The sequence below is a fragment of the Colossoma macropomum genome, unplaced genomic scaffold (assembly GCF_904425465.1).
Source record: "Colossoma macropomum unplaced genomic scaffold, Colossoma_macropomum, whole genome shotgun sequence".
NCBI lineage: Eukaryota > Metazoa > Chordata > Actinopteri > Characiformes > Serrasalmidae > Colossoma > Colossoma macropomum.
Genome location: NW_023495565.1, coordinates 362,074 through 376,716, shown reverse-complemented (window position 1 = coordinate 376,716; position 14,643 = coordinate 362,074). Strand labels below are relative to the sequence as shown.

The following is a 14,643-nucleotide window of genomic DNA, read 5'->3' as shown; positions in this document are numbered from 1 at the left end:
TTATTTTCTGCTCAGTGAATGATGTGGAAACATACTGGCTTGTCGAGGTGACACTGAGAACAGAGAAATATCTTTCCTACCTTCAGCTATCATGGTTAGCCCAGCCACACTAAGTTACTGCAGACTTCTCAGTCGTGTCTGTGACACATTAAAGCACTTGTGCTTCACAGTTATGTTAGCAAAATTCAAATAATATACAGTAAGACACTACACTCAGCAAGAATACACTGAGCTGACAGTCTATTAAGCACACCTACCTTGTATCTCTCATTCCTGACTTATATACCAGTTTGCTAGGCTAAACATTTGTATAGCGTCAACTATTTTCAGTGTCAACTATTAACATTTACAGTTCTAATGTGAGAAGCTGACCTTTGATATATCTCACACCAACCTTTGAGAGTCAAGTATTTTCATTACAGTGGCTCAGCCAGTGAAGTTAATAACCTCATACCATAACGCAGGAAATCATCCCTGCTAGAAAAACCAGCAAAGCTGGTCACCAGCAAAACCAGCATATGTGGTGTTTTACATGCTGGTATGCTGGTCAATCAGCATGACCATGCTGGGTGATCAGTTAAACCAAAATCAGACCAGCATAAACCAGCTTCATGTTTTTCAGTAGGGATGGAAACGCTGGCAAAAAAACAAAATGGAAATGTAGTTAATGTAACTAAAAGATTCAGTTGTCTCTTATTGTAAATGGGTCTCATGTTAAGCTCACAATACAACAACAAAGGCCCTGCAAGGTTGCACAGCTGAGGACTTGTATGACCGAAGAATGAAAAAAAGTACACTTTCAAAACTGGGTCAGTTTGTGTCTTGAGTCCACAAATGATTATAAATAGCTGTTAAAGGAAAAAATGATGTAACATAGTGATATACATGTTCTCACCCCAACTTTTTTGGAATATGTTGCAGGCATCAAATTTAAAATGAGTGTATGTTCATAAAAATCATTAAGTTCATAAGGTAAAGCATATAATAGTGTCTTTGTACCATTTGTGCTGTCAAACAGGATTTATTGCTGCTTTCTGTTTTTTATTAGCATTTCACACACTGTGAAACTGTGACACACAAACACATATAATAAATCAACTCTCTCAGGGCTGAACTGTTGGAAAATGTTAACTAAAGGACACGCTTTGAACATTTTTCAGTGAAAATTTTAGGCCAGTCAGTTAAACTTGGGCTCTGTTTTCACATAGTGAGTGAAGGCAGATGAAAACTTGTTCACTGCAGAGATTCTGGAGTCCAATGCTGCATTTCCCAATCCTGCTCTTGGAGTTCCTTGAACATGAAATTTTGTTAATTTCCCCCTAATTTCACAATCATTTAGCCTCAGCTGATGAGGTAAGTCAGGAGTGGTGCGATCAAAGAAAGACTAACTATGAAAAAAGTCAAAAACAATATAAATAACTTGCAGATAATTAGGTCTCGAGTAAAAAAAAAATCTGCATAATTCAACTGATAAGAAAAAACAAAGTCATTCGGAGTGGTCTGATGCAAAGTGTGGTATTTCAGGAGAAACATCCAATCAGAATTGTTCACAGTGGTGGTAATAGAAACCAGGCATCTTAAGCAATTACTGCCTGTAAAAGCTACCTCATAGACACTTTACACAACTTTATGGGCAGGACACAGTTCCAAAACCACAGACTATGTCTATGTTGTAGACAATGCAACCTCCCCCATCACCATCATTAGGAAAAAATAAATCCAAATCAGTATGTAGCTCTACAGTGAACCATCAAACCACTCTACATCAAACTTGCCAGACAGTCCTTGTGGGGGAATTCCTCGGATTTTTCAAAATTTCTACATAATTCATTCACTGAGATGTATATAAAGTCATCCAGAGTGTTTTGATGTGAAATTTTTAATTGTAGAGAAACATACCGACTCCAAATTCTTTACATTAGTGGTGATAGCAACCAGGGGTTGCAATGTCTGCAGTGCAAACATAGTAATTTTATTTACAATCTGAAATGTCCAGTGACCCTACACATCCTCTGCATTTTTATATGTAATGCTGATAATGGCAAAACAGTGGTAAATCTGAAAAAATAAGCTTTCTCTCGGTACTATTTTGCCTCATCACTCTGCATGTACCTCTCTGCCATTAATGTGTTTAAAAAAATATGCTTTAGTTCATAAGCTTATCTCACAACTATCGTGAAGCAAGGCCTCAGGCATCAGACAGTATATTCATAAACATTTTATTTAAAGGTTTTCTGTGAGATAGCTTTTGGAGGCATTAAACACTTCAGACATCTCATTCCTATCACCACTGCTGGGAACAATTCTGACTCAGTAGGCCTCTCTAGAATGGAGCATTTCACATCAAACCAATCTGAATGACTGTTCATAAATCTTAACGATTTAATCATGCACAAATCTATATATATTTACATAAAGTATTGGCACAACGTGGTAGAAAAAACAGATTCATTGACTACTTGGTTTACATCTGTTTTGACACAAAGGATTTGGCTTTCCACGAAGCACAAGTCATTCTCTTTATTCACATGTTCTTTATAGTCTCTTTTCGTTCTTTGCTTTGTCCGTCTCTCCCTTCTCTCTTTTTCTCTCTATACAGCAGCCTTCTTTAGATCCTCAGGCATCACTCTACCCTTCTTCCTGGCCCTCTGTTTACGCTTCTCAATCTTGCTCTGTTTGCGTTTCTGAATGTTTCTGCGTCTCTTGTCCTGTCTCTGCTGCATCTTCTCCACCACGTGCTGGCTCCGCTCTATCCACTTCTTCTTCCTCTGAGCCTTCCTCTTCTCTTTCCTTTTCAAAGAAGCACGTAGAAGCTCTTCGTTGTCTTTAATCTTCATGCCCTCAGCCTTGTAGAGAATGTTGGTCCACCTCATCTTCTCTTCCTCCTTCTTGGCCTTCTCCTCATCCTTCTCTCTGAGCTCCTCAAGACGAGCCTTCCTGGCTTCTACTCGAGACAAAAGCTGTTTGTAGTTCTTCCCTGTAAGTGGAGTGAGGGTTCCTTTCACCTTCCTTTTCTTTTTTTCCTTTAGCTTTGTCCCTTTGTCCACATACTCCTCCCCGACCTCCACTTTGTTGAAGACTATTGAGCTTGTGTCCTTTTTGGCAGGTTTGGTTTCCGTAGAAGTGTCTGGAGGTGTGGGTGCTTCCACCACTTTGCCTTCATCTTCTGCTTCAGTGGAAGCACTCTGTGCTAACTTCTTCATAAGGAATTCTTTCCTTTTCCTCTTTTTGCGCTCTCTCTCCTGCTTGCGTTTTGCTCGTCTTTTCTGCACCTCCTCAGAGGAGGGATCTTTGGGAGGGCCCTAAAGTGAAAAAAAAAATACAGTCAAGGCCTCAAATATCCAAAAGTCAGACAAAAGTCAGTATGGCTGTTACTACTGATTAAAACAGTAATTAAATTAAGTTCAAGTTTACATCAACCACAATTTGAAAGACTGCAATTTTCAACCTACAAGAGCTGCAATTTTAATTATAGCACACTTTATCGACAATGTTGCCTTAAAAAATTTAAAATAGGGAAATTTAACCTAATAACTTGGAGCTTGTGAACTACCTGTACATGAGTTAGACATTTTTGATATAGATGAATGTAACGTCATTATGCTATGCCAGATATAGCACATGACTGTCACTGCATAAAACAATAGAAACAGAAGTTAAAACACCTCTGGTGTTGTGTTAAAGTTAGGACAGAATTTAGGAAATTTTGTCTAGTTAGGATGTTAATGTAATACTGTTTTCTTATCTGGAGTTAGGATAAGATTATGAACTTAAGAACTGTTTCTGTCCTGAATTCAGTCCTTACTGAAGCTGTCATGGTGACTGAGCAGATAAGATTTCAGACTTAAGAAATTTCTGCAATACAGCCCCTGGACTTAGAAAATAATAAGCACAATTTAAATCACTGTGGCAATAATGGTCAGAAAAATTGCAAATAGACAGTTTCCCCCAAAACGTTCAGCCCTAAATCGGGTAATCTTCCAATTATTCCTTTGTGATCAACTTTTTATTGCATTTTACAACAGGGGTGGGGGAAGATCTTCCAAATATTTTGACGATTAATCATACAATCAGAGTTCTTAAAAAAGCCCAAGCAATAATGATGGACAAACCATGCACCAAGACTCATAAAAGCCAAGTAAAATTTGGCAAAATGCATACAGGCCATTTGTGTATGTTCATCAGCCTCTTTTTCTTACTATAACAGAGACCAGAAGGAGCACTTAAAATATGAATTACAGTGATGCAAACTGACAATCAGTGCAGGTTTATCAAGAACTTAAATTTGAACAGATTTTTCTAAAATCAAGAAATCACGTCTAAACAAGTAATCATGAAGGCACCAATAAATACTCCATACGTTATGAGTTACTACACTGTCCAGCAAGTCTATGTTATAATCTAATGTCAAACGGAGCAGTACTTTGGTTCTGCCTAGATTCTTTCTATCTGGTTTGTATACCTGTCCACGAGACTCCTCAATCTTCTGGTGAAGTCTTCTCCTCAAAATATCCACTGCATTAAACTCCCCCTCCGACTTTGCTCCTTGGAATTGAATGAAACACGTTAATGAACATACCTCCACATACATTCTATTACGGTTCAGGAATCATTACTGACTAATTCAAATGTAGACATGTGGTTTACCTTCAGTCTTCTGTTGCATGTGCACCTGGTTCCCATTTTGAATTTTGACCTGGGGAGCATTCTGTACAGTTGCACTGGCCTGTTTCTGTGCTGTTTTCTGGATGGTCTTTGGAGCTGGCTTCTTGTCATTAGTGTTATTATTTCCTTTGGTAGGCTTCTGTTTCTTCTTTTGCTTCTTTTTGGGCGGACCACCTTCACCATCACGACCACCTTGAAATGGAACTGAAAAGAGAAAAAAAAAGCACCTGGGTGATTTTTATTGATCTACTTAGCCTTCAGATGTTTAGCCCCGCCCATTAACGATGTAGTTATAAGGACTGTTGCACCCCAGACTCCTTTTTGAATAAGGCGCAATAAGAGGCAGCCAATCAGAATATGGCTAATTTACATTTACATCAGTCTAAAAGTCAGTGACAAAAACAGCCTGTTACTTTCTAAGGGATACAAAGTGGTCGGAAAGGTTATGTAAAGATTTATCATGACTGAATAAATCTTTACAAGAGGGAAAAATAAAAGACAAACGTTAAATATGAGCCACTTAAAAAACAACAACCAGCAGAACACCAGGCTCCTCAACGATGACACCGGTTTGTTACGAACTGAGTAAGGGTGAGACGTGATATGTCAGTCTTGTCAGAATGACATGCTACTGGATGTGTAACTGATTAGCCCTTAGCAGAACTCTACCGTAGGCTCTCTTTTTAGGCTCTTCCGTCTGAGAATGGCACACTTTGCGGGTCAGCTTCTCCAGGTAGTCGTACTTGGCTGCGAGACTGGACATCTTTGCTGAAGAAACTGAACAAATGACATAAAATTGATCCTCAGAAAGATCATTTCTAAACACACACTTTTACATACATAGAGCTGCATGAGAGACCAGACACGTGTAACGTAGATATAATATGTGCTGACAGCAGAAATAATTGCAGCACAGCACATAAAGCAGGTGTTAAAAATTATCTTTCTTAAACAAATCACACAAAGTCAGAGAAAAGTTTTCACTTTATTTACCTTCGACACAGCCAAGCTTGCAAAAACCCACAATGACCGACTGGGAGCTAATGAACTAATTTATGACTCGGTGAGGAAAAATACAAATACGTTTGTCGTGCATCTCATTTCTTCTCCTATTACTGCAACATTCAAAACGTTCACATTTCTAAACTTATGAACAATGTACAGTACTTAAAAACGTGTCCCCGCGAAAACAGCTCCTCTAACTCATGCCCATGTGTTTAACATCGCGCATGCGCACAGCTGCTTTTCTCCGGATAGGGTTGCAGTAAAAACCTTCCCTCTGCACACAGGCTGTAGTGAACATATTATGTAGTTGACCTGTTTGATAGTCGCATCTAGAAGATAAGCCAACGGAATTTTCACATTTTGTAATCATGAGTGGCTTTAAATGTATGCTCACGTTAGGCAGTTACAGCCGCAGGATCATTCGGATTAATGTAAGTTTATTTTCACATTAGTTAGCTAGGCTGTGGCCCTAGTTGTTCAAAGTAAACCGGCTTAGCAGGTAAATTTTGTACGTATTTTTGTAGGTTAAGGATCTTCTCACATTCTTTAAAGCACGTGTAATGTAGGTCTCTTTTTCCTATTGTTCGTAATAGTGTTGTTATTTCATTTAGACCATGATATTTTATATACCTTAATAATTTTTAACGCTTGTGTTCCTGGGCAAAGAACTTTGGGATTTTCGTAACAAAAATGAAAAATACAGAAAAAAACATTTATTATTATTATTATTATTATTATTATTATTATTATTATTGTTGTTGTTGTTGTTTTGTTGTTCTTGTTCTTGATAGAATTATACTCATGTTTTTGGGTTTTTTTTTGATATGTATTATTTATTTAATCTACTTATTTATTTATTATACTTTACAATAGTTATATGTTGTTTTATTTATTTTTTTATTGTTCATTAAAAAGGCAGTTCCAATTCCAAGTTTTATTTTATTTATTTGCTTTTACTTGTAAAATATTATTATTTGTTATGATATTGTCTTTTTTTAATTTACAAAAAAGCTATTGCTAGCAAATGTGAACATCAGCTTATTGTATTGAAAAACTCATTTTATTAGTATTTATCAGTGTTAGATTATATATCTTTCCTATTTCTAGGCTCAGACAGTGATTCCCAAGAGAAATCTTTTCGACCAATCAAGGCAGTCTTTGTTCAAACGTGAGAATGGTAAGAATATGTATGTATATTGGCAAACATACAAAACCATTTTTCCTATGTTGTCACTATTCCATTTCTTTAGACTAGCATTAGAATTGTCTTTGTATTGAAGCAGACACACTTGGGTTATCCAGGCCTGCCAGTTTGTATTGGACAGATTTTATGTAAATTGTGTTCACCTGCACAATATGCCCAAAAGTTTCCAGACACCCTTTCTAATTAGTGAGTTCAGCTACTTTACTACCTTTTACTGACACAGGTGTTTAGTTGCACACATAGCTTGTATAAACTCCAGTGGAATGGGACGCTCTGGAGCATCCGCACATGAGCCTAAGGTCACCAAGCATCGGCTAGAGAGGTATAAAGTTTCCCAGCATTGGTCTGTGGAGCGAACCGTTTTTCTCTGGAGTTATGCATCACTATACAGTACGTTTAGGATGAGTTGGAACGGCATTTGTAATCCAAAACTAGTACTTCACTATCAGTACCTGACCTCAGTAATGCCTAGCCAAATGCAGTCAGATTCTCACAGCAATGTTCCAACATCTAGTGTAAAGCCTTCCCAGAAGAGTAGAGGATGTTACTGCAGCAAAGGGGGTGCAAACTCCCTGTTAATATCTGTGATTTCAGAAGGAATGCATGAGCAGGTGTCTACAAACTTTCTTAATAATGCTGTAGTGTGTACTGTATACAATTTACAATAAAAATTGACACGGCAGGGCTAGCCAACGGTTCAGCTGCTGTTGTGTTTTACAGTCAAACTTGTTAATGTGGGTCGGCAATCCAGTTCTACTGCTGCACAAGCAGAAAAAGGTGAAGACTCCTTTCTGAAATGGCTCCTGCTGTTGATTCCTGTCACCACTTTTGGCCTTGGAACATGGCAGGTATTGTCATTTGCCATTTTAGCCATGAGAAAATGCAACTGGTCAAATATATTAACAGCATTCATGTATTTTTAGGTGAAGCGCAGGCAATGGAAGTTGAAGTTGATCCAAGAGCTCCAAAATTTAACAACTGCAGATCCAATTCCACTTCCTACAGAGTGAGTCTGTCAACTTTGCCGTACCCCATCAAAACTCCACAGGCTCACAATGTGGTAGGAGAGTCACATATGTATGTGAGTTTTCTGCCCACAATTCCTATATCAGTGCATCCCTACTACTACTACTACTACTATCCAGTAGTATTATTATCTAATAATAATAATAATAATAATAATAATAATAAAATACAGGTATGTATAGACACATGCATTGTACACCGTGTGACATTGCCAAGACAGATGTACAAGTTCACAATAATAGCAATAAGTAAGAAATTCACAAACCAACAGAGATAAAACAACAAAACAAAAAGAACAATATAGCTTGTACTCAAAAGACATTAAAAGTATACCAGGAACTAGGCAGTGGTGGACAAAAATCCAGTACTTGAGAGAAATTAGATACCGTTGATAAACTGCAACTCAAGTACAGGTGCTCTACCTATATTTTTGCTTAATAGCTTGAGTGTAATGTATGAAAATGTATTAATGTAGTTTGTTTGTTTTTTGATCTTGTGACAGTCCTGTGGAGCTGAAGGATCTGGAGTACAGGCGTGTAAAGGTGCGAGGGCGGTTTGATCACTCTCAGGAGCTGTACATCCTGCCCCGTTCTCCAGTAGATCCTGAGAGAGAGGCTCGTGAGGCAGGAAGGCTGTCCTCCAGTGTAGAGAGTGGAGCTAATGTCATCACACCGTTCTACTGTACTGATCTGGGGTGTGTACAGACCGTACCCCTGTGCTGACTTCTCGGCCTATATATGTAACTTCTTACTTATAATACAATGCACGAGACTTCATTTTTTTTTATTTATATCTCACCATTTCCACCTCACAGGATCACAATCTTGGTTAACAGAGGTTACGTCCCCAAAAACAAAATTAGACAAGAAACCCGGATGAAGGGCCAGGTAACTTGTCAACTCATAGCCTTAATCTGTTCATTTATGCTTTTAGCTATAAGGTGCTACATAAATTTACTACTGATTGTCATATAAAGAACAACATTGGGCATTTTTGATTGATAGATTGTTGCAGTTTAGTGTTTCCTCTGTTGGATTGGAGTTGGGTGGGACAGTGTCGAAAAGAAGCTGATGTTAAGTTTTAATTGTGGTAAGAATGGCTTACAGCAGATGTTGTTAAAAAAATTACAAAATTAAATTAAAATTTAATTTAAAAAGTCCAGCCAGTGAGGATGAGAGTGAAAGAAGAAAAACCAAATTGCTTTTCAAACCCCAGATTTATTTTGTGAAACTATGGAACTGATCATAACATGGACATGGCAGACATAGATTTTATTCTTAAAACTGAATTATGTAAGTGTTTTGTTTTGATAAAACTGAAAGAAGTAGCATTAATGAGTCAGAAGTACTGCATACAATTGCACATTTCCACCAGAGAGGTCTCCAAACCCCTAAAATGTACATAGCATAGATTTAACTTTCTTGTACCACATCACATCCTCACGGGTTGGACTCTGCTATGTAATCACTATGTTTCATCTTCAAGGTAACAGAAGAAGTGGACCTGGTGGGCATAGTGCGTTTGACGGAGCAGCGGAAACCATTTGTCCCTCAGAACAATGTGGAGGCAAACCGGTGGCACTACCGGGATTTGGAGGCCATGGCAAAGGCTACTGGTGCTGAGGAGATCTTCATTGATGCTGTGCTAGGTTAGAGCTGCTTCTTACCTACAATTTTTCCATTGAAATATTAAGAAGGAGTTACCCAATAACAACACAGCTTATCAAAACAGAAGTGCATTCTGCAGCTTGTATTTAGATTTGAATCCTCGCTCTGCCATGTGTTGTTCTTGGCTGTCCAGCAAAATGCATCCTCTTAGGTAGAAAAAGAACATCAGCTTCCCATTCTGCCTTGGACAAACCAATGTATCAGACGGCTGAGTTTGCAAGTTTACTTGGTAGAGGTATAAAGACTGATTCGGCTGAACTCCAATATACCCAATAGGTTTTGAACCATTTACCATGCACACAGGCTAAAACATAATAACCATTGACTTCACAGAGTAATAGTAGTGAAAAACTTCATTTCTAGTTTTAGTTTATCTTTAGTCATACTTCTAGGTGGTCAAGTGACAGAACTAATCTGGCAGAGGGAGTATTGTTGGTAAAGCAATGACTAAATGGTAAATATCCCAATTTCCATTCAGAGAGCACAATACCAGGTGGACCAATAGGAGGCCAGACAAGAGTAACCCTGCGGAACGAACACATGCAGTACATCATTACATGGTGAGCCATTAACTTATATAATTGATTTAGCTTCTATATTTCAGGTTTCACAGTAGATATACTGCTGCTGTGATTCTATGGATTATGTAGCCTTGTACAACCTTGCCCAATTTTAGATCCATCAAATGTGTGCGTATCACATCAGCAACGGAAATGTACTTTGCTACATTTAAACCTTTTCAGGAATGGTGATTTAAAAAAAAAAATGTACTACTGATTAAGCATGATACTTGACTTCAGTAGGTCTTTACATTGTCTTAATATGCTCCTATACAAGGGGTGTACAATAGAATATCAACATAAATTAGTTTTCTGAAAGTATCACGGATAGTCTTACTGATCAGCCTTATGTTTCTGACTTCAGTAGGGCTCGCAAAGGTAGTTTCAAGTTTGAATCCTGATAAGTCAGACAGCACAACTGGCACCATTTTACTGAATGTAGTGATGCACACTATGTGAACTGAGAAAAATGAACATTGTACTTGGCTTTTGATTGTTTAATGTATTACTTTGTCTGGTGCATTTTGTTAGTTTGTCCAACTTATCGACCCCTAGAAAAAATGTAAATATTGTAAAAGTCACACACTGAGACATTACAATTTTCTCCACACAATGCACATGTGTAAATGGGAGAGAAAATTACACTCACAGTTTTGACCTGTCTTCTTTGTAGGTATGGACTATGTGCGGCTACTTCATACATGTGGTATGCCAAGTTCATCAAACGCATTGGTGTATGAAAGCAACTGAATACTGTGTCCTGTGAAAAGTTCTATCCAAATATTTTAAAATAAACTTTAGCTTTGTTCTGTTTGAATGGTCTGGAACCAGTGGCCCAGTAAATGTGTCTTTGAGTACTCTATTGAATCAGCATCGAGAATTCTTATGTATATACAAGTTTATGTAGAAATTTAAAAAAAAAGGGGAGGAAAACCTTGTAGGTGTAGCTACAATACCCATGGTCAAATATATCTGTCAAGAGCTGGCTCTGGACTACATATCTGTACAGTATGCCCTACTTTTATTTTATGACAAGTACCATAAACCCATTTGGCAACATCATGTTTACTACATGCTGCTGTGGAGTTTGTGGGAAAATCTTTAAAATGAAGTTTTTTTTTTATTATTTACAGAACTACCATGAGTGCACTTGAATAAACAAGTTAAGACCTTTATCAGTGTAAATGAAAACTATTACATTACTATGACATTATAGCTGCTCACATTGCTTTTCTGACCAGATTCTGTTCTGAACCGTTTGAGTGGTGCTGCTGACTGACAATACAAGCAGATTATTAGACACCCCCCCCCAGATTCCCAATATATAAATGCAGTATAAACCATATGCAGTGGTCAATAGAGAAGAAGTAGAACCACCCAATAAAGAGGCAAAACACTTCAATTTTCTGTGTTTTTTTTTTATTGTTTTACTTATGAACAGTAAGTGTGGTAGGAGTTTAACCCAGCTTGGTGGCCAGCTCCTTAGCCTTTGCCTTCTCAAGTTTAGCAATGCGAGCGGTAGACTTAGGACCCATGATGTTTCCTCCCCAGTGACGACGGATCTATGAGAAGAAAAAGTACATGAGAATTTCTGCATTCTTGTGTTACAGCAATTCTGTGATGGCACTTTTGAAAGAAGCTCAAACTCAGTTCTGGATTTAGAAAGTACTTAACAGTAGTTTAGAAGTATGATAGCACTAAACACACAGAAGAAAAGCTAACTGACCTCCTCATATCTGTCATTGTAGTTGGTCTTGATGGCCTCCACCAGCTTGGCAAGAGCAGCTCTGTCCTCACTAGAAGGTAGAAACACTCATGTTAATTATAGATCCTTTATCGCAACATGCATCAAACCAGCTAGAAACCTCTGTGCTCAGGGTTAAAAAGCTCATTGAAACCACATGGTTGTTCAGGTGAAGAAATTCAGTCATCATAGCTGAGGGCAATGTACACACATTATGCAAAGAGATCAGTTTTTAAATAACACCACTCACGGGTTGGTCTGTGTGAAGCAGACAGTGGTGCACGTCTTTCTGTGCACCAGTCTTCCCAGTCTGGCCTTGCCCTTGATGATGCAATAAGGGACACCCATCTTGCGGCACAAAGCAGGAAGGAACACCACCAGCTACACAAATAAAACAGGCTGTTATGATGGATACTGACCAAAAGTAATACTGCACCAATCATTTGCCATTTTAACAGCAAACAAGACATCAGTTTTATTCTGATAGCATGTACAATTATACTGTGGCTGTAGCTCAGGGTTAAAAAACACTTCTTCACAGTGAATTCAGGTGAAGAAATTCAAGACATCATTGCAGACAACCATATGATTTAGTAGCCATAATACTTCGTAATATGGATGTTCCTCAGTCCTTCAAAGAAAGAACTGATGCACACACCTCAATTGGGTCCACATCGTGGGCAATCACAACCAGCTGGGCCTTCTTACTCTCCACCAGTGAGGTCACTGTATTCACACCTGAAAGCAAAAATAACAGAATGGCCAGAATGTAAAGATGCATTAGAGAAGATTTGGTGGGTGCTGCCGGCATTTACGGCACGACCAAGCACATGTGACACTACCATGTAATATCACATTTACAGGTCAAGCAAAGCCTGGTTGATCTGTATGGTAATACCACATTGAGGGCCACTGTAGGCTAATACAAGACCAGAAAATGGATTAGAACAATTTTGCATACTAAAGCACTACATTTTCTAGCTCATCAGAAATCAGGCAACACAGCCTGATGCTCCTCCAAAAAGCAACCATTCTCAGCCACTGTGAGAACTTATGAATTTCCCATTCAGTCCTCACTGGAAGTAATTCCATTTGTCTACAGACTGGTGTTAAGCACTGTGTTGGCACAATGTTTTCTGAAAACACAAGCCAGTTCGTCAGCCCATCTTTTTCCACAGAAACTGAAAAATGTATTGAATGCCTCACCTGCACGGAGGACAGGTGGCCTCTTGGTGGGGGCATCTCCTTTCCCAGCAGCCTTCTGTTCAGCACGAGCCAGCAGCCTGCGCTTCTTCTCCTGCTTGGTCTCGGGTCTGTACTTATGAGCCAGTTTGAACAGCTGAGTGGCTGGAGAATAGAACAGAACATCAAGTTCACTGTATTAAAAAGGAGGAGAAAAAGAAAAAACTGATGACAAAGGCTAGCAAGTATTAGAACAAACTATGAGGTACAGTGCATCAGTGATCTTGGTGGAAAAGTGTCAACACATTATTCAGATAGCAAATATTCTTTCACATCATATGCACAACAGCTACATGGTTGTAGTTAAATAAAACAGTAATCCACAAAATCTACCCCCCACCCCCAGCCCACTTCTGCAGACCCTAAAACCATCAGCTTTCAGCATCTTACCAGTCTGGCGGTCCAGAGCCTGGGTGAACTGGTTGATTGCAGGGGGAACCTTGAGACGCTTGTACAGAATAGCCCTCTGGCGCTGCAGGCGAACATATCGTGGCCATTTCACGAAACGGGTCAGATCCCGCTTCGGCTGGATGTCCTGACCTGGTAAAATGAGGGGTGAAAGTTGTGAGCACTTCCTTATATCAAAAAGAGAGATAAAACAGTAACCTCAGTGTGCATCAGCGATCTTGGTGGAAGACTTGTCTGCATTGCTGATAAGATAGCAAATATTCTTTAACATCATCTGCACCACTTTGAACAGAGCAACAAACTATTTGGAAGACAACCAAGGATTACATTTAAAGGCAAACACACATGGTCTTGGACGCAACTGTTACTTACCAATGCCAAAGTTCCTCGGCCTTTTCTCAAACAAGGGGTTCACAACCTTCTTGACCTCATGCTTTTTGGCCACCGAAGGGGCAGGTGCCACCTTCTTCCCCTTGGGCTTCTTTCCTTTAGGCTAAAAAGAGCAGAAAATGGTTAAACTGTCAGTAGACTACGATTAGTTACAACGCAGCCAAGCGTTTTGTGGCTCTTGCTCAGATTTAAAAAGCTCGTATTTGTGCTCCACACAGAATTTCAGGTGAAGAAATTCAACACATCATCGCAAAAGCTCATGTCGGTGGGTCCAACTGTCCCATTTTACCTCAACTACATGCATAATTTTTCAGTGAACCACTGCAGGTATGCTATAGTACAAAAACACCAGACCAAAGCTCCTATATCTGTAATATCAGCCTGCATAAAAGGTAAACGTATAAATACTCATCTAAAAAAAGGAAACGTAGCCTCACTTGTTAGCAAACTAGCCGGCTACCTCCAAGTCTCGTATGTGGCCTGCTACGTTAGCAGTAGCTTGAGCCAACAACTTCATATTTCACAAGCATATTATAGTCAGATCTGCACTTTCCACTCAACACATCTAACGTCCAACCCATAATCTCTCTGAGAAACCAGCAATAAATCCTAGGGTTTATGTTCCTCTCTGAAGACTAAATACAAACGCGCTATTTAAAAAAAAAAACCATTGCGGGTCTCCGGACAGTACCGATGAATTAAGACCTAATGTTTTTAAACTATCGCCATCAA

At 38.9% G+C, this 14,643-nt stretch overlaps 3 protein-coding genes and 5 non-coding genes across 8 annotated transcripts; 1 reads left to right on the top strand and 7 right to left on the bottom strand.

Annotated features, from left to right (window-relative positions):
- Positions 1–2,505: 2,505 nt before the first annotated feature.
- Positions 2,506–5,903, bottom strand: surf6 (surfeit 6). Its single transcript, XM_036562946.1, has 5 exons — positions 5,659–5,903; positions 5,335–5,442; positions 4,648–4,869; positions 4,463–4,545; positions 2,506–3,302 (listed from the first exon to the last, which is right to left on the bottom strand). The coding sequence occupies exons 2-5, from the start codon at positions 5,426–5,428 to the stop codon at positions 2,592–2,594; spliced, it is 1,110 nt and encodes a 369-aa protein (XP_036418839.1). The 5' UTR covers positions 5,429–5,442; positions 5,659–5,903; the 3' UTR covers positions 2,506–2,591.
- Positions 5,904–5,929: 26 nt separating this feature from the next.
- LOC118802410 (surfeit locus protein 1) lies at positions 5,930–10,989 on the top strand. The gene is made up of 9 exons (XM_036562948.1): positions 5,930–6,101; positions 6,778–6,847; positions 7,595–7,722; positions 7,798–7,880; positions 8,403–8,594; positions 8,715–8,787; positions 9,386–9,548; positions 10,046–10,127; positions 10,801–10,989. Exons 1-9 carry the CDS (start codon positions 6,039–6,041, stop codon positions 10,865–10,867), a joined length of 921 nt encoding a protein of 306 aa, XP_036418841.1. The 5' UTR covers positions 5,930–6,038; the 3' UTR covers positions 10,868–10,989.
- A 535-nt stretch (positions 10,990–11,524) lies between these two features.
- rpl7a (ribosomal protein L7a) lies at positions 11,525–14,428 on the bottom strand. The gene is made up of 8 exons (XM_036562912.1): positions 14,372–14,428; positions 13,894–14,014; positions 13,504–13,653; positions 13,078–13,218; positions 12,530–12,609; positions 12,122–12,252; positions 11,854–11,923; positions 11,525–11,689 (listed from the first exon to the last, which is right to left on the bottom strand). Exons 1-8 carry the CDS (start codon positions 14,426–14,428, stop codon positions 11,585–11,587), a joined length of 855 nt encoding a protein of 284 aa, XP_036418805.1. The 3' UTR covers positions 11,525–11,584.
- On the bottom strand, positions 11,996–12,066 carry LOC118802475. Its single transcript, XR_005006685.1, has one exon. It is a non-coding gene; the product is annotated as a small nucleolar RNA SNORD36 (small nucleolar RNA).
- LOC118802476 lies at positions 12,381–12,448 on the bottom strand. The gene has a single exon (XR_005006686.1). It is a non-coding gene; the product is annotated as a small nucleolar RNA SNORD36 (small nucleolar RNA).
- On the bottom strand, positions 13,325–13,396 carry LOC118802477. Its single transcript, XR_005006687.1, has one exon. It is a non-coding gene; the product is annotated as a small nucleolar RNA SNORD24 (small nucleolar RNA).
- LOC118802470 lies at positions 13,727–13,800 on the bottom strand. Its single transcript, XR_005006680.1, has one exon. It is a non-coding gene; the product is annotated as a small nucleolar RNA SNORD24 (small nucleolar RNA).
- LOC118802474 lies at positions 14,089–14,164 on the bottom strand. Its single transcript, XR_005006684.1, has one exon. It is a non-coding gene; the product is annotated as a small nucleolar RNA SNORD36 (small nucleolar RNA).
- Positions 14,429–14,643: the final 215 nt, after the last annotated feature.